Source organism: Bombina bombina, chromosome 10, assembly GCF_027579735.1.
Source record: "Bombina bombina isolate aBomBom1 chromosome 10, aBomBom1.pri, whole genome shotgun sequence".
In the NCBI taxonomy this organism is placed as follows: Eukaryota; Metazoa; Chordata; class Amphibia; order Anura; family Bombinatoridae; genus Bombina; species Bombina bombina.
The window spans coordinates 190,966,582-190,992,220 of NC_069508.1; the positions used below are offsets into that span (position 1 = coordinate 190,966,582).

A 25,639-nucleotide genomic window follows, 5' to 3' on the forward strand; every position below is an offset into this window, starting at 1 on the left:
GAAATTTCTTTCATTCACGTTAAAATAAGCAAAGAAAAAAAGAGCTTGTCACTGAAACCTATAGGAAAGACACTGCTACTAACAGTCTTTTGATGGCATCTAGCCATCATCCTATACACATGATTAAAGGTATTCCAAAAGGTCAATTTTTGCGACTACGTCGTAACTGTTCTTCCAAAGAAAAATATGACAAACATGCTATAGCTATGCAGGAGAGATTCTTGGATAGAGGATATTCAAAGAGAAATGTTACAAGAGCGAGAATTGAGGCTAGAAGACAAGATAGAGAAGCCTTATTTTTTAATAAGAAAGAAAATTCACAATCTATACTTTAATCGCGTTTGTAACGTGTCCGTCAGTGTCGCCAGTTGCACACGCATCCTCAAAGGACCTCCGCTCTGCGCCGCCTTTGCTGTGGATGAAGATGATGGACCTGCCTGGAAGAAGACCTTCTCCGCCGGACTTCTGAAACTGTGAGTATCTATTTGGGGCTTTAGTGTTTTTTAAATTTTGGGGTTTTTTTGTTTTTTTAGATTAGGGGTTTGGGGGCAATTTCAAAAAGAGCTAAATGCCCTTTAAAGGGCAGTGAAAAAAGAGCTGATTGCCCTTTTAAGGGCAATGCCCATACATTGGGCAATGGGTAGTTTAGGTTTATTAGTGTTAGTTTTTTTTGGGGGGGGGGAGTTTGGTGGGTGGGGGGTTTTACTGTTAGGGGGGACTTTGTTTATTTTTAATGTAAAAGAGCTGATTTCTAATGCCCTACAAAAAAAGCCCTTTTTTTTGTAAAAGATCAATTGGCCTAAAAATATCAAATTTCTCTCTGCAAATACCAGAGACCTATACCTGTTAGTTTACCAGTGAAAAGACATTAATATAGAAGATCAGGACTTGCATAAATCTTAGCATAGGTTAGCCGTATTTAAAGAAAAATACTAGTAAGTTTGTATTTTTCAATATAACCCAAGGTTAGTAATTTTCCTCTCTGGAAATACCAGGGACCTATACCTGTTAGTTTACCAATAATGAAAAAGTAAATATGAAAAGTCCAGGCTCCTGTTTAAGAGGCCATGAGCTAAATTTACACTCCAAAATGTGGTTCGAAATACCCCACAGAACAAATTAAAGTTAAAGGGTCACTATACCCAAACATTTTCTTTCATGATTAAGGTAGAGAATACAATTTTAAGCAACATTCCAATTTACTTCTATTACCTAATTTACTTTATTCTTTAGATATACTTTAATGAAGAAATAGCAATGCACACAGTGAACCAATCACAGGAGGCATCTATGTGCAGCTACCAATCAGCAGCTGCTAAGCATATCTAGATATGCTTTTCAGCAAAGAATATCAAGAGAATGAAGCAAAATAGATAATAGAAGTAAATTAGAAAGTTGTTTATAATTGTATGCTCTTTCTAAATCATGAAGGAAAAAATTTGGGTTGCATGTCCCTTTAAATACCTTTTAATACCGTGGGTTTAAAGTAAGCATAGCTGACTAAAAAGAAGAAGGGAGAGGAAGGGGACGCCACTGATATAGTCTCTGATATTAAAAACAATAGGTTACTTACCATAGGATATAGTTTACTTACCATGTTATTACTGATATCTATAAAGAACAGGAACATTTGATTCCATTTTTTGGTATTTGTCCGTGGTACCTTTACATCATTGCCTCATCACAGGTAATAAGGCACTATTATTTGATCTATATATAGAATTAACAGATACAATATGTCTGTTCTTATATTATGAGCTGCGATATCAGGACATTGTCTTTAATGATCTGACCTACACTATAGCCAAACTATTATTTCCTGTTAATTCCAATATTATACTTACCCAGTAAATATGTCACAGTTATAAATTTGCAGGGTCACTTCTTATTTAGGCCGTACAATTTTCCATTGTTAAAAAAAATTGAATTTACTCCCCAAAGTAAGCATATGCCAATTTTAATCTTTATTTCCGTACCCTTTGTTTTTAATCTATGAAGTAAAAGTTATGTTTTATTTTCCAAAATTCATCCTTTGCTCCTAGATTCACTATTTACCAAGATAAACGTTGTGAGTGCTATATTTGTACTCTTTTTTCAATTCTTTACTGATTTTTCTTGAATTATTGATTAGTACAAGCACCAAATTCTGTGAGACATTTACTCTTAAGTAATCACGTATATGGGATCATTTTAATTACAAGTAGTGCCATTGGTATTTCCCTTGATAGATTTATATTGTACCAAAGTACCATCAGATATATGTAGAAATATTTATTTCTGAATAAATAAAACATATTCTGTTATGGGCATAACATTAGAATGTGAAATATTCATATTTTCATATCAGGTTAGCACACATAAATATGAGATCTGGTTTGCGCGATAGTGGGGTATTAGTTTTTTTTCTCTATTGACTTTTATAGGGTTACACGTGAACGTGCACGCGATATTGTAAGTTCGGCTTTTTGCGTTTGTTGGATTACCGCACAAGCAAAATCATTTTACTTTCAACTCATAATACGATCACAACCCCAAGAGCGCAAAATGCTTACTTCATAAAACAATATTTTCAATGTATTAGAATGTTGATCATTTATATGGAAAGGCTACTGTTTACACAATTCCCTTCTTACTATACTCGCTTCTGACACACAATAGTAACATTCCCTGCTAAATATATATGAAAAAAAACATAATTTATGTAAGAACTTACCTGATAAATTCATTTCTTTCATATTAGCAAGAGTCCATGAGCTAGTGACGTATGGGATATACATTCCTACCAGGAGGGGCAAAGTTTCCCAAACCTCAAAATGCCTATAAATACACCCCTCACCACACCCACAATTCAGTTTAACGAATAGCCAAGAAGTGGGGTGATAAAAAAGTGCGAAAGCATATAAAATAAGGAATTGGAATAATTGTGCTTTATACAAAAATCATAACCACCACAAAAAAAGGGCGGGCCTCATGGACTCTTGCTAATATGAAAGAAATGAATTTATCAGGTAAGTTCTTACATAAATGATGTTTTCTTTCATGTAATTAGCAAGAGTCCATGAGCTAGTGACGTATGGGATAATGATTACCCAAGATGTGGATCTCTCCACACAAGAGTCACTAGAGAGGGAGGGATAAAATAAAGACAGCCAATTCCTGCTGAAAATAATCCACGCCCAAAATAAAGTTTAATGAAAAAAACATAAGCAGAAGATTCAGACTGAAACCGCTGCCTGAAGTACTTTTCTACCAAAAACTGCTTCAGAAGAAGAAAATACATCAAAATGGTAGAATTTAGTAAAAGTATGCAAAGAGGACCAAGTTGCTGCTTTGCAAATCTGATCAACCGAAGCTTCATTCCTAAACGCCCAGGAAGTAGAAACTGACCTGGTAGAATGAGCTGTAATCCTCTGAGGCGGAGTTATACCCGACTCAACATAGGCAAGATGAATTAAAGATTTCAACCAAGATGCCAAAGAAATGGCAGAAGCTTTCTGGCCTTTTCTAGAACCGGAAAAGATAACAAATAGACTAGAAGTCTTTCGGAAAGACTTAGTAGCTTCAACATAATATTTCAAAGCTCTAACAACATCCAAAGAATGCAATGATTTCTCCTTAGAATTCTTAGGATTAGGACATAATGAAGGAACCACAATTTCTCTACTAATGTTGTTGGAATTCACAACTTTAGGTAAAAATTCAAAAGAAGTTCGCAACACCGCCTTATCCTGATGAAAAATCAGAAAAGGAGACTCACAAGAAAGAGCAAATAATTCAGAAACTCTTCTGGCAGAAGAGATGGCCAAAAGGAACAAAACTTTCCAAAAAAGTAATTTAATGTCCAATGAATGCATAGGTTCAAAGGGAGGAGCTTGAAGAGCTCCCAGAACCAAATTCAAACTCCAAGGAGGAGAAATTGACTTAATGACAGGTTTTATACGAACCAAAGCTTGTACAAAACAATGAATATCAGGAAGAATAGCAATCTTTCTGTGAAAAAGAACAGAAAGAGCAGAGATTTGTCCTTTCAAGGAACTTGCAGACAAACCCTTATCTAAACCATCCTGAAGAAACTGTAAAATTCTCGGTATTCTAAAAGAATGCCAAGAAAAATGATGAGAAAGACACCAAGAAATATGTCTTCCAGACTCTATAATATATCTCTCTAGATACAGATTTACGAGCCTGTAACATAGTATTAATCACAGAGTCAGAGAAACCTCTTTGACCAAGAATCAAGCGTACAATCTCCATACCTTTAAATTTAAGGATTTCAGATCCTGATGGAAAAAAGGACCTTGTGACAGAAGGTCTGGTCTTAACGGAAGAGTCCACGGTTGGCAAGAGGCCATCCGGACAAGATCCGCATACCAAAACCTGTGAGGCCATGCCGGAGCTACCAGCAGAACAAACGAGCATTCCTTCAGAATCTTGGAGATTACTCTTGGAAGAAGAACTAGAGGCGGAAAGATATAGGCAGGATGATACTTCCAAGGAAGTGATAATGCATCCACTGCCTCCGCCTGAGGATCCCGGGATCTGGACAGATATCTGGGAAGTTTCTTGTTTAGATGAGACGCCATCAGATCTATTTCTGGAAGTTCCCACATTTGAACAATCTGAAGAAATACCTCTGGGTGAAGCGACCATTCGCCCGGATGCAACGTTTGGCGACTGAGATAATCCGCTTCCCAATTGTCTACACCTGGGATATGAACCGCAGAGATTAGACAGGAGCTGGATTCCGCCCAAACCAAAATTCGAGATACTTCTTTCATAGCCAGAGGACTGTGAGTCCCTCCTTGATGATTGATGTATGCCACAGTTGTGACATTGTCTGTCTGAAAACAAATGAACGATTCTCTCTTCAGAAGAGGCCAAAACTGAAGAGCTCTGAAAATTGCACGGAGTTCCAAAATATTGATCGGTAATCTCACCTCCTGAGATTCCCAAACTCCTTGTGCCGTCAGAGATCCCCACACAGCTCCCCAACCTGTGAGACTTGCATCTGTTGAAATTACAGTCCAGGTCGGAAGCACAAAAGAAGCCCCCTGAATTAAACGATGGTGATCTGTCCACCACGTTAGAGAGTGTCGAACAATCGGTTTTAAAGATATTAATTGAGATATCTTTGTGTAATCCTTGCACCATTGATTCAGCATACAGAGCTGAAGAGGTCGCATGTGAAAACGAGCAAAGGGGATCGCGTCCGATGCAGCAGTCATAAGACCTAGAATTTCCATGCATAAGGCTACCGAAGGGAATGATTGTGACTGAAGGTTTCGACAAGCTGAAATCAATTTTAGACGTCTCTTGTCTGTTAAAGACAGAGTCATGGACACTGAATCTATCTGGAAACCCAGAAAGGTTACCCTTGTCTGAGGAATCAATGAACTTTTTGGTAAATTGATCCTCCAACCATGATCTTGAAGAAACAACACAAGTCGATTCGTATGAGATTCTGCTAAATGTAAAGACTGAGCAAGTACCAAGATATCGTCCAAATAAGGAAATACCACAATACCCTGTTCTCTGATTACAGACAGAAGGGCACCGAGAACCTTTGTAAAAATTCTTGGAGCTGTAGCTAGGCCAAACGGCAGAGCCACAAACTGGTAATGCTTGTCCAGAAAAGAGAATCTCAGGAACTGATAATGATCTGGATGAATCGGAATATGCAGATATGCATCCTGTAAATCTATTGTGGACATATAATGCCCTTGCTGAACAAAAGGCAAGATAGTCCTTACAGTTACCATCTTGAACGTTGGTATCCTTACATAACGATTCAATATTTTTAGATCCAGAACTGGTCTGAAGGAATTCTCCTTCTTTGGTACAATGAAGAGATTTGAATAAAACCCCATCCCCTGTTCCGGAACTGGAACTGGCATAATTACTCCAGCCAACTCTAGATCTGAAACACAATTCAGAAATGCTTGAGCTTTCACTGGATTTACTGGGACACGGGAAAGAAAAAATCTCTTTGCAGGAGGTCTCATCTTGAAACCAATTCTGTACCCTTCTGAAACAATGTTCTGAATCCAAAGATTGTGAACAGAATTGATCCAAATTTCTTTGAAAAAACGTAACCTGCCCCCTACCAGCTGAGCTGGAATGAGGGCCGCACCTTCATGAGGACTTAGAAGCAGGCTTTGCCTTTCTAGCAGGCTTGGATTTATTCCAGACTGGAGATGGTTTCCAAACTGAAACTGCTCCTGAGGATGAAGGATTAGGCTTTTGTTCTTTGTTGAAACGAAAGGAACGAAAACGATTATTAGCCCTGTTTTTACCTTTAGATTTTTTATCCTGTGGTAAAAAAGTTCCTTTCCACCAGTAACAGTTGAGATAATAGAATCCAACTGAGAACCAAATAATTTGTTACCCTGGAAAGAAATGGAAAGTAGAGTTGATTTAGAAGCCATATCAGCATTCCAAGTCTTAAGCCATAAAGCTCTTCTAGCTAAAATAGCTAGAGACATAAACCTGACATCAACTCTGATAATATCAAAAATGGCATCACAGATAAAATTATTAGCATGCTGAAGAAGAATAATAATATCATGAGAATCATGATGTGTTACTTGTTGCGCTAAAGTTTCCAACCAAAAAGTTGAAGCTGCAGCAACATCAGCCAAAGATATAGCAGGTCTAAGAAGATTACCTGAACACAGATAAGCTTTTCTTAGAAAGGATTCAATTTTCCTACCTAAAGGATCCTTAAACGAAGTACCATCTGACGTAGGAATAGTAGTACGTTTAGCAAGGGTAGAAATAGCCCCATCAACTTTAGGGATTTTGTCCCAAAATTCTAATCTGTCAGACGGCACAGGATATAATTGCTTAAAACGTTTAGAAGGAGTAAATGAATTACCCAATTTATCCCATTCTTTGGAAATTACTGCAGAAATAGCATTAGGAACAGGAAAAACTTCTGGAATAACCACAGGAGATTTAAATACCTTATCCAAACGTTTAGAATTAGTATCAAGAGGACCAGAATCCTCTATTTCTAAAGCAATTAGTACTTCTTTAAGTAAAGAACGAATAAATTCCATTTTAAATAAATATGAAGATTTATCAGCATCAATCTCTGAGACAGAATCCTCTGAACCAGAAGAGTCATCAGAATCAGAATGATGATGTTCATTTAAAAATTCATCTGTAGGGAGAGAAGTTTTAAAAGATTTTTTACGTTTACTAGAAGGAGAAATAACAGACATAGCCTTCTTTATGGATTCAGAAACAAAATCTCTTATGTTATCAGGAACATTCTGCACCTTAGATGTTGAAGGAACTGCAACAGACAATGGTACTTTACTAAAGGAAATATTATCTGCATTAACAAGTTTGTCATGACAATTAATACAAACAACAGCCGGAGGAATAGCTACCAAAAGTTTACAGCAGATACACTTAGCTTTGGTAGATCCAGCACTAGACAGCGATTTTCCTGTAGTATCTTCTGACTCAGATGCAACGTGAGACATCTTGCAATATGTAAGAGAAAAAACAACATATAAAGCAAAATTGATCAAATTCCTTAAATGACAGTTTCAGGAATGGGAAAAAATGCCAAAGAACAAGCTTCTAGCAACCAGAAGCAATGAAAAATGAGACTTAAATAATGTGGAGACAAAAGCGACGCCCATATTTTTTAGCGCCAAATAAGACGCCCACATTATTTGGCGCCTAAATGCTTTTGGCGCCAAAAATGACACCACATCCGGAACGCCGACACTTTTGGCGCAAAATAACGTCAAAAAATGACGCAACTTCCGGCGACACGTATGACGCCGGAAACGGAAAAGATTTTTTTTGCGCCAAAAAAGTCCGCGCCAAGAATGACGCAATAAAATGAAGCATTTTCAGCCCCCGCGAGCCTAACAGCCCACAGGGAAAAAGAGTCAAATTTTTGAAGGTAAGAAAAAAATGATTAATTCAAATGCATTATCCCAAATATGAAACTGACTGTCTGAAAAATAAGGAATGTTGAACATTCTGAGTCAAGGCAAATAAATGTTTGAATACATATATTTAGAACTTTATAAACAAAGTGCCCAACCATAGCTTAGAGTGTCACAGAAAATAAGATTTACTTACCCCAGGACACTCATCTACATGTTTGTAGAAAGCCAAACCAGTACTGAAACGAGAATCAGCAGAGGTAATGGTATATATAAGAGTATATCGTCGATCTGAAAAGGGAGGTAAGAGATGAATCTCTACGACCGATAACAGAGAACCTATGAAATAGACCCCGTAGAAGGAGATCACTGCATTCAAATAGGCAATACTCTCCTCACATCCCTCTGACATTCACTGCACGCTGAGAGGAAAACCGGGCTCCAACTTGCTGCGGAGCGCATATCAACGTAGAATCTAGCACAAACTTACTTCACCACCTCCATCGGAGGCAAAGTTTGTAAAACTGAATTGTGGGTGTGGTGAGGGGTGTATTTATAGGCATTTTGAGGTTTGGGAAACTTTGCCCCTCCTGGTAGGAATGTATATCCCATACGTCACTAGCTCATGGACTCTTGCTAATTACATGAAAGAAATGGTGAGGCTTACCAGAGTGGTTAAAGCTAAAATATTCCAGCTCCATACGTGCTTTATAGCTAAAGACTATCTGCAATACTTGAAAAACATTAAAGGTATAACAATTCTAACATTTACTGTGCTTTTAAAAGCATACATTTTTATATCTTTTTTTCCTGCACTGTACGGAGTTCCTTACACAATGCAATAACTTAATATCACTTGCTTCAGGCAATAAAACAAATCTAACATCGAATGATAAAGGAAGAAGACCCTTGGAATCATACGCTGTGATACCTGTAAAGTGCTAGGAGAGCTGACAACATCTTTGTGATTGCTACTGTGAGGTGACAACGAGGATTCCTGTAGGGGTGATGATTTTCTTTGAAGCTCGTCTACAAGGAAAGAGGGATACAATACAGTAAGATATAGAAAGAAATGAGTAAGATAAATCATTAGCTTTTTGCGGTCACTGGGTGACATCCTGTTTAATTCTGTCGTACAAACACCATTGCTTTGCCCTCTATACAAGGACTCATTTGGAGAGTTCTGGAAACGTGCCTGGCTTGATATGGTTTTTTTGGCCTGGATGAATAGAAAGTGTGCATATAAAATTGCATATTCAGATAATGGATGTGAATTGGAAAGTTGTTTAAAATGATATACTTTATCTGGGCTCATGCACCTCTAGCAGTCTCACCTCTTTAGAATGGGCTCATGCACCTCTAGCAGTCTCATCTCTTTAGAATGGGCTCATGCACCTCTAGCAGTCTCACCTCTTTAGAATGGTCTCATGCACCTCTAGCAGTCTCACCTCTTTAGAATGGGCTCATGCACCTCTAGCAGTCTCATCTCTTTAGAATGGGCTCATGCACCTCTAGCAGTCTCACCTCTTTAGAATGGGCTCATGCACCTCTAGCAGTCTCACCTCTTTAGAATGGGCTCATGCACCTCTAGCAGTCTCACCTCTTTAGAATGGGCTCATGCACCTCTGGTGGTCTCACCTCTTTTGAAGGAGAATTGGCTCATGTGTCTCTGGTGGTCTCACCTCTTAGGAATGAGAATTGGCTCATGTGTCCTGGTGGTCTCACCTACTGAGAATGAGCTCATGTGTCTCTGGTGGTCTCACCTACTGAGAATGGGCTCATGTGTCCCTGGTAGTCTCATCTATTGAGAATGAGCTTGTATCTCTGGTGGTCTCACCCACTGAGAATGAGCTCATGTGTCTCTGGTGGTCTCACGTACTGAGAATGAGCTCATGTGTCTCTGGTGGTCTCACGTACTGAGAATGAGCTCATGTATCTCTGGTGGTCTCACGTACTGAGAATGAGCTCATGTGTCTCTGGTGGTCTCACGTACTGAGAATGAGCTCATGTATCTCTGGTGGTCTCACCTACTGAGGATGAGCTCATGTGTCTCTGGTGGTCTCACGTACTGAGAATGAGCTCATGTGTCTCTGGTGGTCTCACCTACTGAGAATGAGCTCATGTGTCTCTGGTGGTCTCACCTACTGAGAATGGGCTCATGTGTCCCTGGTAGTCTCACCTATTGAGAATGAGCTTGTGTGTCTCTGGTGGTCTCACCTACTGAGAATGAGCTCATGTGTCTCTGGTGGTCTCACCTACTGAGAATGAGCTCATGTGTCTCTGGTGGTCTCACCTACTGAGAATGGGCTCATGTGTCTCTGGTGGTCTCACGTACTGAGAATGGGCTCATGTGTCCCTGGTGGTCTCACCTACTGAGAATGAGCTCATGTGTCTCTGGTGGTCTCACCTACTGAGAATGAGCTCATGTGTCTCTGGTGGTCTTACCTATTGAGAATTAGAATGGGCTCATGTGTCCCTGGTGGTCGCACCTATTGAGAATGGGCTCATGTGTCTCTGGTGGTCTCACCTATTGAGAATGAGCTAATGTGTCTCTGGTGGTCTAACCTACTGAGAATGAGCTCATGTGTCTCTGGTGGTCTCACCTATTGAGAATTAGAATGGGCTCATGTGTCCCTGGTGGTCTCACCTCTTGAGAATGAAAATGGGCTCATGTGTCCCTGGTGGTCTCACCTCTTGAGAATGGGCTCATGTGTCCCTGGTGGTCTCACCTCTTGAGAATGGGTTCATGTGTCCCTGGTGGTCTCACCTCTTGAGAATGAGCTCATGCGCCCCTGGTGGTCTCACCTCTTGAGAATGAGAATGGGCTCATGTGTCCCTGGTGGTCTCACCTCTTGAGAATGAGAATGGGCTCATGCGCCCCTGGTGGTCTCACCTATTGAGAATGACAATGGGCTCATGCGCCCCTGGTGGTCTCACCTCTTGAGAATGAGAATGGGCTCATTCGCCCCTGGTTGTCTCACCTATTGAGAATAAGAATGGGCTCATGTGTCTCTGGGGTTTCACCTCTTGGGAATAAGAATGGGCTCATGAGCCCCTGGCTGTCTCACCTCTTGGGAATAAGAATGAGCTCATGTGTCTCTGGGGTCTCACCTCTTGGGAATAAGAATGGGCTCATGAGCCACTGGCTGTCTCACCTCTTGGGAATAAGAATGAGCTCATGTGTCTCAAGCAGTCTCACCTATTGAGAATGAGCTCATGTGTCTCTGGGGGTCTCACCTCTTGGGAATAAGAATGGGCTCATGAGCCCCTGGTTGTCTCACCTCTTGGGAATAAGAATGGGCTCATGTGTTTCTGGGGTTTCACCTCTTGGGAATAAGAATGGGCTCATGATCCCCTGGCTGTCTCACCTCTTGGGAATAAGAATGAGCTCATGTGTCTCTGGGGTCTCACCTCTTGGGAATAAGAATGGGCTCATGAGCCACTGGCTGTCTCACCTCTTGGGAATAAGAATGAGCTCATGTGTCTCAAGCAGTCTCACCTCTTGTGAATAAGAATGGGCTCATGTGTGTCTGGCTGTCTCACCTCATTGGGAATAAGAATGGGCTCATGTGTCTCAAGCAGTCTCACCTCTTGTGAATAAGAATGGGCTCATGTGTCTCTGGCAGTCTCACCTCATTGGGAATAAGAATGGGCTCATGTGTCTCTGGCTGTCTCACCTCTTGTGAATAAGAATGGGCTCATGTGTCTCTGTCACCTCTTGGGAATAAGAATGGGCTCATGAGCCACTGGCTGTCTCACCTCTTGGGAATAAGAATGGGCTGATGAGCCACTGGCTGTCTCACCTCTTGGGAATAAGAATGGGCTGATGAGCCACTGGCTGTCTCACCTCTTGGGAATAAGAATGAGCTCATGTGTCTCAAGCAGTCTCACCTCTTGTGAATAAGAATGGGCTCATGTGTCTCTGGCTGTCTCACCTCTTGTGAATAAGAATGGGCTCATGTGTGTCTGGCTGTCTCACCTCTTTGGAATAAGAATGGGCTCATGTGTCTCTGGCTGTCTCACCTCTTGGGAATAAGAATGAGCTCATGTGTCTCAAGCAGTCTCACCTCTTGTGAATAAGAATGGGCTCATGTGTCTCTGGCTGTCTCACCTCTTGTGAATAAGAATGGGCTCATGTGTCCCTGGTGGTCTCACCTACTGAGAATGAGCTCATGTGTCTCTGGTGGTCTCACCTACTGAGAATGAGCTCATGTGTCTCTGGTGGTCTTACCTATTGAGAATTAGAATGGGCTCATGTGTCCCTGGTGGTCGCACCTATTGAGAATGGGCTCATGTGTCTCTGGTGGTCTCACCTATTGAGAATGAGCTAATGTGTCTCTGGTGGTCTAACCTACTGAGAATGAGCTCATGTGTCTCTGGTGGTCTCACCTATTGAGAATTAGAATGGGCTCATGTGTCCCTGGTGGTCTCACCTCTTGAGAATGAAAATGGGCTCATGTGTCCCTGGTGGTCTCACCTCTTGAGAATGGGCTCATGTGTCCCTGGTGGTCTCACCTCTTGAGAATGGGTTCATGTGTCCCTGGTGGTCTCACCTCTTGAGAATGAGCTCATGAGCCCCTGGTGGTCTCACCTCTTGAGAATGAGAATGGGCTCATGTGTCCCTGGTGGTCTCACCTCTTGAGAATGAGAATGGGCTCATGCGCCCCTGGTGGTCTCACCTATTGAGAATGACAAATGGCTCATGCGCCCCTGGTGGTCTCACCTCTTGAGAATGAGAATGGGCTCATTCGCCCCTGGTTGTCTCACCTATTGAGAATAAGAATGGGCTCATGTGTCTCTGGGGTTTCACCTCTTGGGAATAAGAATGGGCTCATGAGCCCCTGGCTGTCTCACCTCTTGGGAATAAGAATGAGCTCATGTGTCTCTGGGGTCTCACCTCTTGGGAATAAGAATGGGCTCATGAGCCACTGGCTGTCTCACCTCTTGGGAATAAGAATGAGCTCATGTGTCTCAAGCAGTCTCACCTATTGAGAATGAGCTCATGTGTCTCTGGGGGTCTCACCTCTTGGGAATAAGAATGGGCTCATGAGCCCCTGGTTGTCTCACCTCTTGGGAATAAGAATGGGCTCATGTGTTTCTGGGGTTTCACCTCTTGGGAATAAGAATGGGCTCATGATCCCCTGGCTGTCTCACCTCTTGGGAATAAGAATGAGCTCATGTGTCTCTGGGGTCTCACCTCTTGGGAATAAGAATGGGCTCATGAGCCACTGGCTGTCTCACCTCTTGGGAATAAGAATGAGCTCATGTGTCTCAAGCAGTCTCACCTCTTGTGAATAAGAATGGGCTCATGTGTGTCTGGCTGTCTCACCTCATTGGGAATAAGAATGGGCTCATGTGTCTCAAGCAGTCTCACCTCTTGTGAATAAGAATGGGCTCATGTGTCTCTGGCTGTCTCACCTCATTGGGAATAAGAATGGGCTCATGTGTCTCTGGCTGTCTCACCTCTTGTGAATAAGAATGGGCTCATGTGTCTCTGTCACCTCTTGGGAATAAGAATGGGCTCATGAGCCACTGGCTGTCTCACCTCTTGGGAATAAGAATGGGCTGATGAGCCACTGGCTGTCTCACCTCTTGGGAATAAGAATGGGCTGATGAGCCACTGGCTGTCTCACCTCTTGGGAATAAGAATGAGCTCATGTGTCTCAAGCAGTCTCACCTCTTGTGAATAAGAATGGGCTCATGTGTCTCTGGCTGTCTCACCTCTTGTGAATAAGAATGGGCTCATGTGTGTCTGGCTGTCTCACCTCTTTGGAATAAGAATGGGCTCATGTGTCTCTGGCTGTCTCACCTCTTGGGAATAAGAATGAGCTCATGTGTCTCAAGCAGTCTCACCTCTTGTGAATAAGAATGGGCTCATGTGTCTCTGGCTGTCTCACCTCTTGTGAATAAGAATGGGCTCATGTGTGTCTGGCTGTCTCACCTCTTGGGAATAAGAATGGGCTCATGTGTCTCTGGCTGTCTCACCTCTTGGGAATAAGAATGAGCTCATGTGTCTCAAGCAGTCTCACCTCTTGTGAATAAGAATGGGCTCATGTGTGTCTGGCTGTCTCACCTCATTGGGAATAAGAATGGGCTCATGAGCCACTGGCTGTCTCACCTCTTGGGAATAAGAATGGGCTCATGTGTCTCTGGCTGTCTCACCTCTTGGGAATAAGAATGGGCTCATGTGTCTCTGGCTGTCTCACCTCTTGGGAATAAGAATGAGCTCATGTGTCTCAAGCAGTCTCACATCTTGGGAATAAGAATGAGCTCATGTGTCTCAAGCAGTCTCACCTCTTGTGAATAAGAATGGGCTCATGTGTCTCAAGCAGTCTCACCTCTTGTGAATAAGAATGGGCTCATGTGTCTCTGGCTGTCTCACCTCATTGGGAATAAGAATGGGCTCATGTGTCTCTGGCTGTCTCACCTCTTGGGAATAAGAATGGGCTCATGTGTGTCTGGCTGTCTCACCTCATTGGGAATAAGAATGGGCTCATGTGTCTCAAGCAGTCTCACCTCTTGTGAATAAGAATGGGCTCATGTGTCGCTGGCTGTCTCACCTCATTGGGAATAAGAATGAGCTCATGTGTCTCTGGCTGTCTCACCTCTTGTGAATAAGAATGGGCTCATGTGTCTGGCTGTCTCACCTCATTGGGAATAAGAATGAGCTCATGTGTCTCTGTCTGTCTCACGTCATTGGGAATGAGAATGGGCTTGTGTGTCTCTGGCAGTCTCAACTCTTGGGAATGAGAATGGGCCCATGAGCCCCTGGCTGTATCACCTCTTGGGAATGAGATTGGGCTCATGTGTCTCTGGCGTTCTCACCTCTTGGGAATGAGAATGGGCTAATGTGCTCTGGTGGTCTCACCTCTTGGGAATGAGAATGGGCTGCTGTGTTTCTGGCGGTCTCACCTCTTGGGAATGAGAATGGGCTCATGTGTCTCTGGCTGTCTCACCTCTTGGGAATGAGAATGGGCTCATGTGTCTCTGGCGGTCTCACCTCTTGGGAATGAGAATGGGCTCATGTGTCCCTGGCTGTCTCACCTCTTGGGAATGAGAATGGGCTCATGTGTCTCTGGCGGTCTCACCTCTTGGGAATGAGAATGGGCTAATGTGCTCTGGTGGTCTCACCTCTTGGGAATGAGAATGGGCTGATGTGTTTCTGGCGATCTCACCTCTTGGGAATGAGAATGGGCACATATGCCCCTCACGGTCTCGCTGCAGAACCTGTTTCATAAAACTCAGGTGATCCTGTTCGTACAGTGGGATCTCACGGTCATTGATGTCATTCTGAAGGCAGCTGTGAAATAGGCTAAGAAGATGATCGTTTTGCAATGAAGTTTCCACTGCAGCCCCATCAGTTTCTGCTTTAAGAGATACAAGAAAAGATCAGCAATGGTTTTCGGCAAAAAAGTTGCAATAGGGAGGATCTATGTGTCAGAAATACTGCAATAAGTTAAAGAAAAACAGAGTGGTTTAAATATGTCCAAGCAACCCACATTTGCATAGATGTATTGAGTATGGTATTTAAAAAATCGTACAGAAAAAAAAAGACCCCTCTGTTTAAACCAATATCACATATGTACAAACCATGGATATATTATCAAATAACAAATGGCAAAATGCATTTTAAAGGGTCATTAAAACTATTGAAAGAGCTTCAGAATTTCAGTATTACCTCGACTCAGAGTCAGGAAGAACATTTCAATCTGCTGGCACTTCGGCAGTAGTCTCATTAGGTCAAAGTGAAATGGGACCTCGCGTATACACAACCCATTGCTTTCTGGGGGATCTGAAAAAATATACTATCTTACAGGAATGTTCCATCTAAGCTTGCATATTCTTCCATTGTATTACTGTAAATATAAAGAACATACAAAAGCTACCAAATTCAAAAACTGTTTTTCCATATCTCAATATACTTTTTAAAACCTTGATTCCCTGCAAAATATAATGTGTATGTTATGAGTGTGTATGAATATAATGGTAGGCTTGTTTTCTGCACACAAACTTTCTGCTCCAAGGGTATAATTGATCTCTTTCTAACCCTAATCCAACACCAAGTATTAAAGGGACAGTCAAGCCATGATTCAGATAGGGCATGACATTTTAAACAACTTTCCAATTTACGTTTATCATCAAATTTGCTTTGTTCTTTTGGTATTCTTTGTTGAAAGCTAAACCTAGCTAAACTCATATGCAAATTTCTAAGCCCTTGAAGGCCACCTCTAATCTCAGCGCATTTTGACAGTATTTTTACAGCTAGACAGCGCTAGTTCATGTGTGTCATATAGATAACATTGTGCTCACTTGCATGGAGTTATTAATGAGTCAGTACTGCTTGGCAAAAATGCAAGTCAGTAAAAAGAACTGAGATAAGGGAACAGTCTGCAGAGACTTAGATACAAGGTAATTACAGAGGTAAAAAGTGTATTAATATAACTGTGTTGTTTGTGCAAAACTGGGGAATGGGTAATAAAGGGATTATCTATCTTTTTAAACAATAAAATGTATGGAGTAGACTGTCCTTTTAAATCTACTTATATAATTCAGAGAAAACTAGTGACCCTTATAATCCAGTTACTCATCCAATACAGCAGCACCAGTAAAGTAAAATAAATTCTAGTAATAATGTTACTATTAATTAATTGCAGCATTTTATTATTGCATGAATGTGCACTGTCTTACCCATCACAGACACACACATGCTATGAGGTTAACTATAACCGTATTGAGGGGGTTAAACAGTTACCAGTGACCATTTAAAGGTACGTTCTAATGCTAGAATTAAAGGGACAGTCAAGTCCAAAATAAACTTTCATGATTCAGATAGAGCATGTAATTTTCAACCACTTTCCAATTTAATTTTATCACCAATTTTGCTTTGTTCTCTTGGTATTCTTAGTTAAAAGCTAAACCTAGGAGGTTCATATTCAAATTTCTTAGACCTTGAAGGCCTACTCTAATTTAATGCATGACAGTTTTTCACCACTAGAGGGCGTTAGTTCATGTGTTTCATATAGATAGCATTGAGCTCATGTACATGAATTTACCAAGGAGTGAGCACTGATTGGCTAAAATTCAAGTCTGTCAAAATAACTGAGATAAGGGGGCAGTTTGCTGAGGCTTAAATACAAGATAATCAGAGAGGTAAAAAGCATATTACTATAACTGTGTTGGTTATGCAAAACTGGGGAATGGGTAATAAAGGGATTATCTATCTTTTAAAACAACAACAATTCTGGTGCTGACTGTCCCTTTAAATATTCTGATTCATTATAACATGACATTTTTGCATCATTACCCTTTGCTTACTACATATTTAACGCCCACAAAGGGGTTAATACATGGCTTCCGGGAAGCCACTACAACTGCAGCTCCAAAGCCAGCTAGTAACAGCATATGCAGCTAGCTGCCAATTATTGTCCATGTGCTAGTCAGGTGCAATGCATTGTGGTTCGTGTGCAGGAATTTAGCTATATGAGAAAAGGACATTAATTCCTCTAACAAACGCATTAGATTGCCCATTTAAATTATTCAATGGCAATGCTGGATCCTGGTATCTTAATACAGTTTGTCACCTCCTGCAGCACCATTGTAAATGTCTGCTGGTTGTATATGTTATTTTATATCATAAATAAGGGGTGAGAAGAACAAACTTGCTGTAGTCTTGCAATAAAGAAACATACTAGGTGAATGTGAGAAATAATTCGATACATTAACCCCTTGTTTGTTGCAATTGTTTTTCAATGTTGAAACCCCACACACACCACTTGTCTTATTTGCAATAGCCAATCCAGACTTGCTACTAGTATAGACAAGGTTAACCACTGCCATTGTGTTAGTAAATGTTTCATTGCTTTTCCTTTCCTTGTCTGATCCCTGTACTAAAGCCAATTAGGGACTGATATGTAGCAGTGCTTTAGGCTTGAGAAATCTGCATTCTGCACTTTGAATACTCACAATTTAAATGATATAAACAGAAAGCCAAATAAATAATGTGCACACATTGCAAAGAGTTAACACTGTATGCTACAATATAAACAGTTCTTTTTACGTCCCTTTAAGTTACTAATGATGCTGTATTGATAGTGTTCGCCAATAAAAGACAACTTGACCGTGCACATTTTTTATTCTGCTTAGCATTTTTCTAACCTGTGGTGTCAACTTTTCCTAGAACAGGGGATCCGCCATCTTTATTCTGGCACAACTGAATGACGTATTCAAAGGTCAGCATGATGTCTATGCAGCTTTGGTCTCTGGGAAACAGCTGTAACAGAGATGTTCAGGATCACTTCATCTGATGGGAAGACGGAATATCTTATGAGCAATCACATTTTCCAGTACTTACAGCATGGGGTATATCGGAGTATGTCAGGCCCTGCAAGTGTTTCCAGCTCTCAATGTTGCCCATAACATGGCCACTTTGTGGTTCCACCCAACACTCGGACACCAGATGTAACTCAGTGTCTTGCTCAATGGCTTCCACCTCTGTGTCATTGTCCTCATCCGTAGAGAAGCTACAAACATTTCAGCGAATTACTGTGCTGTAGAGAAGTCACCAAACTACTGGATAAACTGAGATGTTTAAAGGGACAGTCTGGTCAAAATTAAACGTTCATGATTCAGATACAGCAGCAATTTTAAGCCACTTTCTAATTTACTCCTATTATCATTTTTTCTTCGTTCTCTTTGTATCTTTATTTGAGAAAGCAGGAATGTAAGCTTAGGAGCCAGCCCATTTTTGGTTCAGCAACTGGGTAGCACTTTCTGATTGGTGTCTAAATGTAGCCACCAATCAGCAAGCACTACCCAGGTGCTGAACCAAAAATGGGCTGGCTCCTAAGCTTACATTCAAATAAAGATACCAAAACTACAAAGAAAATTTAATAACAGAAGTAAATTAGAAAGTTGCTTAAAATTGCTGCTTTATCTGAATCATGAAAGTTTCATTTTGACTTGACTGTCCCTTTAATAAATGAACGTTCACCTGTCTTTTGTAGATGTCACATGAGGAGGAAAAAGGATGTATTGGATGATGCAGCTGTGCGTTTCACCTAAAGAATCGCTCTATAGGGGCAGAAAAAGGGTCAATTGTCATAATAAAGAATAAAGCCAAGAAGAAAAAAGGAATGAAATGCTTTACCTGAATAGGGACCTCCAATACCATATTAATGACCCCTTCTCCACTGGAGGCAAAATGAAATCCTTCTGAGAGTCGGATCCTAAGTAAAAAAAAACAACTGAGCTTTAATTCAAATTAAATATCGCATCTTCCAAAATTCAACCACTTATCGATCTCAAAAGTCCTAAAAACTACAGGTGTAGAACAACTACAAACAGCACCGCACTGCAGATTAAAAAAGTCCATAGAATTTAGAACTAGAATATTTTATTAATACAAAGGCCTGGGACAACACATCCTGCACCATCTCATACATCCCCCACCCCAACAAAACCTACTTTTATCCACTCTTCCATCAATGATATCTTTACCCTTATGCTAAATGTGGCTTTAAAAAGAATTGCGATACATTATAGACTTTCATTATTTTACTATTAAAGGGACATAAAACCCAAACCTTTTCTTTCATGATTTAGATAGAATATATCATTTTTTTTTTTTTTAAAAAAAACATCAATTTACTTCTATTATCAATTTGTCTTTATTTTATGGTTATCCTTTGCTGAAAAGCAGGAAGGTAACTCATTAGCAAGAGCACTAGATGGCAGCACTAATACCTGTCATGTAGTGATTCAGGCATGTGCACGCTACCTACCTAGATATCTCTTCAACAAAGAATAACAAAAAAAATAAAGCAAATTTGATAATAGAATTAATTGGAAACCTTTTTAAAATTGTATTCACTATCTGAATAGAGAAAGAAAAAAATGGGTTTCATGTCCCTTTTATAACTAACCTAGAATCTCACATGGCATAATGTTTCTTTTACTTTTGATCAGTTTAGTTTTGATTTTATTGATTTCAACTGCTTTGTAGATTAGTTGGCCAACTGTGATTAACTTTTACTTCAAATGGTAACAGTTTAGTGTACAGGAAAAGCACCTACTCTGTGAGTGTAGAGAGGATTTGTGCCATTGCAGCAGTTGGTACTACTGGTGCCAGACCTGACTGGACAGACCAGATCCACCTCTGGTGATAGAAGTAGCGAGACAATGAGGCCAGAGTAGAAGAGGCTGAACGATTGGTAGTAAGGGGCCCTGGCACCGACGGATGCTGCGCCAGATTCTCCAGGTTCAAGATGAATGGGGTTCGGTAATCCAAAGGCAACTTATCATATCTAAAGGAAAAAAGAACAACCGTATACCTTTGCTTTTGATAAAACACAGGCAATGTTTAATGTTTGTATATTTTTTAAACAAGCTTTAAAGAACTACGAAACACAATAGAATAAATGCACGATAAAGAGACAACGCAAAAGCACTTAGAATTTCAAATGAGTAGTAGATTTTTTTCTGACAAATGTCAGTTAGTTACATTTTCCTTCCTTATGCATCATGTGACTGCCCCTGAAATAAAGTAATAATCTCTCACCTAATCTCCTAGAAGAGTTCAAATATTCATTTTAGAAACAAAAAGAAGAAAAAAAAGAAGAAAAAGCAAAAGAATATAAAACTTTCATGTCCCAAGGAACTTAAATTATCACCCACCACCAATGAATGGTAGGGCCCCAGAAAAGAGTGACATAAATAAGCTACCTTGAGTTTGGTCCCAATGAGCACAGCTTTGTGAAAAAGTGAGAAGGGGCTTTTTGTTTCTCTAAGTATCATAAAGATGAATGAGGATGGGAAAATGACTGGGAATAAAAAGATGAGATTTCCATGGAGTGAAAGTAAGAAGATAACTGACTATAAATGTGCATTCAAGGAGTGTGATCTTGACTGTATAATGGAGTAGGGCTCCAGAAAAGTTAGGACGTTCCATTCCGTCCTAAAGGCATTTAAGCCCAATGCTTTAGGGCGGCATGGAACGTCCTAACGGCCTCAAGTGATTAATGGGACAGTAAACACCTTGTAATTACAAGAGATTTATGTTGTGTTGCCATAGAATAACATATCAGTCTTAATGTTTTTTAACAAATTAATATCCCTTTTACTGCAATTATTTTTTAATAGCCAAACTCTACCCACAATTTGCCTTATTTGGAGGAGCCAATCTGGGCTTTAGCCCACAGACAACAAGGCTAACCGGAGTCATAAAGTTAGTATAGAGTGCATTGTTTTGCTGTTGTTATCTGATAAATACACTTAGAGACAGATATTTAGCAGAGTTAGCCTTGATAAGTCAGCAGGCTGCTTTTAACCCTGTTTTAGAGTTTGTTGCTCACATTTAAGCCCTACTTTAGAATATTTATTTCAGTAAAAAAAACACAAATAATATATTAGGGGGTTTTCAGCAGAACCAGCAGATTCAAACTATACCATTATTTTATGTATAAATCATGATATGTAAGAACTCTGCATCATAAGGTGTGGAAAAATGTATTTTCATTACAATTGCACTAAATAAGGTTTGATTTTTTTTCTAAACAATATAGTTAAAAGAACTCCAATATATTTATATATATATATATATATATATATATATATATATATATATATATATATATATATATATATATATATATATATATATACTCCTATAAATAAGTGCCTTTGGTTGTAGTTATATTAGTTTGATGTGCACACAGGGGCTCTAAATTCACATTTATTCATGCCAGGTGATAACTATAACCACACATTATGTGGCGGATAAAACTTATTATGGGGCTTTGTTTTAATGAGGAGCTTAAAAGTTTTATAACAAGAGGCCATGACAGTCTCTAGGCCAGGGGTATCAAGCCCAATTTATCTGGGGGCCACTAGCCAAGTGTTCTTCTCCCATGGGGGCTGCATGAACTGAGAAAGTGCTGCGGAACTAGATATACTAGGAACTGGACGTGACATTTACCTAAGTAGTAGTGCATGGTGGGAGTTGTAGCCCACAATAGACATACACAGTTGTCTATAGCAAGCAGCGCATGGTGGGAGTCTACACTGGACAGTGCATGCTTGTCTTTATATTTATATTGTGAGTGCCAACATAGAACATCAACTAGTACACCTCTTAGAACCCTAAAAAAAATTACAACCAAATTAATGGTTTACCTATTAAATATTAAACAAGGGAGGGCCAGATGAAACTATCTTGAGGGCCGCATATGGCCCCAGGGCCGGTGATTTGGAACCACTGCTCTAGGCCTTTTTGATGGCGTATTATAAGTATAAATATGATGAAATATATATATATTTTATTTTTTTAATAGTGTGTTTAAACTTTATATGCCCAAGACACACCATTTGAAAGAGCAGGTAAGTCGTGGGGTAGGTTTAGGTGTGTTCCTGTGGGTTAAAAACTCTGCACTAAACATGTTATCATCCAGGATTAAAGGGTTAAAGTTCTGAGAATAAGAAATTGCTCAATTTTTAGAGCTTAATTATATTAAAAAGGGCAAAATAAATAATGAAAAAATATATTTCAAAAGTGTTTCATTACACATAACTAAACATAAACATATATACAAATACCAAATTGCTAACTCTACCTTTAAGGAATGCTGTATTGATTAAAAATACCAGCAGCCAGGCACACGTTAAAACAGTTATTAATAATAATCAATATAATAGAAAAGTTACTGTGACTGTCACTATATTCAGATATATGCCCCAGATAAATGTTGTTATATATATATATATATATATATATATAACGCCCATATCCATAAGAACTAGCACATTGCTAAGCCTTGCTAAGACAAGTTACTCCTGCCATACAAATTATTATTATTATCAGTTATTTGTAAAGCGCCAGCAGATTCCGAAGCTCTCCCTATGTTTCCCGCACACTGTGTCTTACTTTATAAGCAACTTCTCCAGCGGTTTGTGCAGCAGGACCAGGCAGGATCTGTCAGACAGTGCCGGCAGTGCCACCTGGGGTGGGGGTGATTTGGATGGAGAGGTGATGCCAAACATTTTTCTCTTGACCCTTGGTGTAGTTTCTTTACTTTGTACTCGGTGTGGGAAACGAAGCTGGAGGATTTGATCTCTAAGCTCCTCCACTATCTGCACAGACAGTAATAAGGTAATTAGCAAAGCAATCAACAAAATGTATATCTGGCTGCTAACTGGTTTATATAGACTGACAAAGCTGCATGAGGTATAGAAATTGATGGAGAGAGATTTAAATGGAAAATGAGGATACTATAAAGCAATACAGCAAATAAAGCATGAAAATCAGACACAGATGCGTCAAGTTACATGATATTATACCTGGTTCCTGCTATGTGCCGGAGTTCCTAGCGGGAACCCCAGCCGCAGTACCATACAGGGAGCTTTCCAAATGATCCTCACCACACAAAATGAGGAAGGCGATTGGTCCAGATCACTAAAATACAAAAGGTGAGAAATATTAAAGGAAAGAGCAAGTTATCACAAATGTATTAAAGGGACACTAAAGTCAATGATTTTCTCTGTTTCATCTTAAAAAATGAATAGGCTTTTATTTTGTGAAAATATATGTTACTGATGTTTTTTTGTCCATCTCCATCAATATAGCGTAAGAGCTCTGATTCGGCTGCATTAGAAGTACATAATAGATACGCTGTATTAGTTTCAGTTTAAACGCGATCAGCTCTTACTTTTTTATATACAAGTTAAATATTTACAACATAGAAACATAGATTTTGACAGAACCATAAGCACAAAAAATCTGCCCATATTTAATATAAAGTATATGCTTATTTTGTTTGTAGAATAGCTTTATGCGTATCCCAGGCAGTCTTGAAGTCCCGCTCAGAGTTGGAATTTCCCACCTCTAAAGGAAATTTATTCCATGAATCAGAAGATCATGACCCCTTTTTCGGCTTTTTTTTTGCAAAATACGTAAAGCCTCTGTTTTATTACATGCTTTAATGTACTTAAAAATATCTATCATATCATCATTTCCCCAAATATTCGTTGGCTGCACTATGCGGTATTTGGTTTTGTTTGAAATAAAACAAGTTCTGAATTTTAGTTAAAACAAATGTAAATATTTCAACATGAAAAGTTCACCTGTAGCTACAATACTGACCCTAACACGCTCTGGAGAGAGAGCTTACCTGATCCTCTTCTTGCCAGAGCCCCGGCCCAGCTGACAGCAGGCTTAAAGGGACATTCCAGTCAAAATTTAAAGTGAATGTCAAGTTTGATGAATCAGTGCCCGGTTTTTAAAAATCCTATTAAAAAAAGGGTCACTTTCATTTATCAAACTTTACATTTCACTCGTTTTGTTAAAATATTTACCTTTTAATCTTGAAAGCCGCTCCAGCGCTTCCCCCGCCCATTGCAAGCCTCTTCATATGTCAAAAATGACGAATCCAGCTTCCTCCAATCACTGCGTTGCCTCAGGCAATGATTCCCCTGGGGGGAAGCCGTGATTGGAGGATGCCGTAGTCGTCATTGCTGACGTATGAAGTGATGAGCGGCAGGAGGGGGAATCTCTGGAGTGGCTTTCAAGATTAAAATGTAAGTATTTTAACAAAACGAGTGAAATGTAAAGTTTGATGAATGAAAGTGCCCCTATTTTTAATAGGGTTTTTAAAAACCGGGCACTGATTCATCAAACTTGACATTCACTTTAAATGCACACAGATGAATTACATCTGTGAATAGAAACATATTTGCAATATACATGCATTGGCAAAAACGTGTCAAGTAAAAGTTATCACTGTTTTAGTGTTAACATTTTTCTCTGCACGTGCATGTGAAGCATAGCTATATATTCTCAGTGCAACAGCATTTTAAATACTGCAGCTGCTCAGAGCACCAGTGGGGCTTGTATCATGTCAGCAGTTAACAAATTGAGTCATTACCAGATGGTACAAGTCCTTTAGGCTCTACGTGCAAGCGCTGTGTTTAAAATGCTGGTGCACGGTGCATACTTAAACACTATTTTGAAACAGCTATAGCTTTTATTAGAAACATTTTTGCTAATGTGTGTAGATTACAAAAATGCTTCTATTAAAACCTGAAATACAAGTATTTGGATTCCAATTTTGGCTGGAATGTCCCTTTAACGCTCTTGGTTGCCAGGACCTGCACTAACTTAAGTGCAGGTCCTGGGAGCCGTGCACGCTAAGCCTCTTTTAAGCACAGCCGGGGCTCTGGCGAGAAGAGGATTGGGTTAGCGCACTCCAGAGCGCGTAGAGGTATTAACCTTTTTTTTTTAAAAATAAAGGAATGAATACGGACGATTTTCATCAGTATTTTTTCATTTTCTTTCATTTTCTCTGTGCATTTATTCAGATATTTGTTTTCTTAAAACGAAAATGAATATCCGATTTTCGTCAACAAATTCTTGTCTAAAGAAACATAATATAACTGAAATGTGTATGAGTACAGTTTTGAACAGAATAATTTTTGCAATAGCAACAAAAATGCTTCTAGTAAAAACTAGGACTGTTACAGTAGTATATGCACATATGCTTAATATACCGTGTGTAGCAACATTTACAGAATCAGCAGTGGCATGCAGGACACAAAAAAAACAAAAACAATTTACTTCCATTATCTAAGTTGCTTCATTCTCTAGATATCCTTTGTTGATTGGTGACTGTGACTCATATAATTGACACACTCATGAACATTTTTATTTCTTCAACAAAGGATATCTGAAGAATAAAGCAAATTAA

General features: G+C 39.8%; 1 protein-coding gene across 5 annotated transcripts in view; it reads right to left on the reverse strand.

Moving 5' to 3' along the window:
* SZT2 (SZT2 subunit of KICSTOR complex) overlaps positions 1-25,639 on the reverse strand; it is a 482,374-nt gene that overhangs the window by 394,994 nt on the left and 61,741 nt on the right. For 3 of the 5 annotated variants that reach the window (XM_053693602.1, XM_053693603.1, XM_053693600.1), the window contains exons 14-23: positions 23,238-23,352; positions 22,825-23,030; positions 19,979-20,209; positions 19,054-19,132; positions 18,898-18,977; positions 18,259-18,427; positions 18,063-18,177; positions 15,586-15,699; positions 15,083-15,274; positions 8,839-8,936 (exon numbers count right to left, since the gene is read on the reverse strand). In XM_053693602.1, coding sequence (XP_053549577.1) covers positions 8,839-8,936; positions 15,083-15,274; positions 15,586-15,699; positions 18,063-18,177; positions 18,259-18,427; positions 18,898-18,977; positions 19,054-19,132; positions 19,979-20,209; positions 22,825-23,030; positions 23,238-23,352 — 1,399 coding nt within the window. The remainder of the gene's footprint in view (positions 1-8,838; positions 8,937-15,082; positions 15,275-15,585; positions 15,700-18,062; positions 18,178-18,258; positions 18,428-18,897; positions 18,978-19,053; positions 19,133-19,978; positions 20,210-22,824; positions 23,031-23,237; positions 23,353-25,639) is intronic. The other 2 variants (XM_053693604.1, XM_053693601.1) reach the window with 1 other exon arrangement.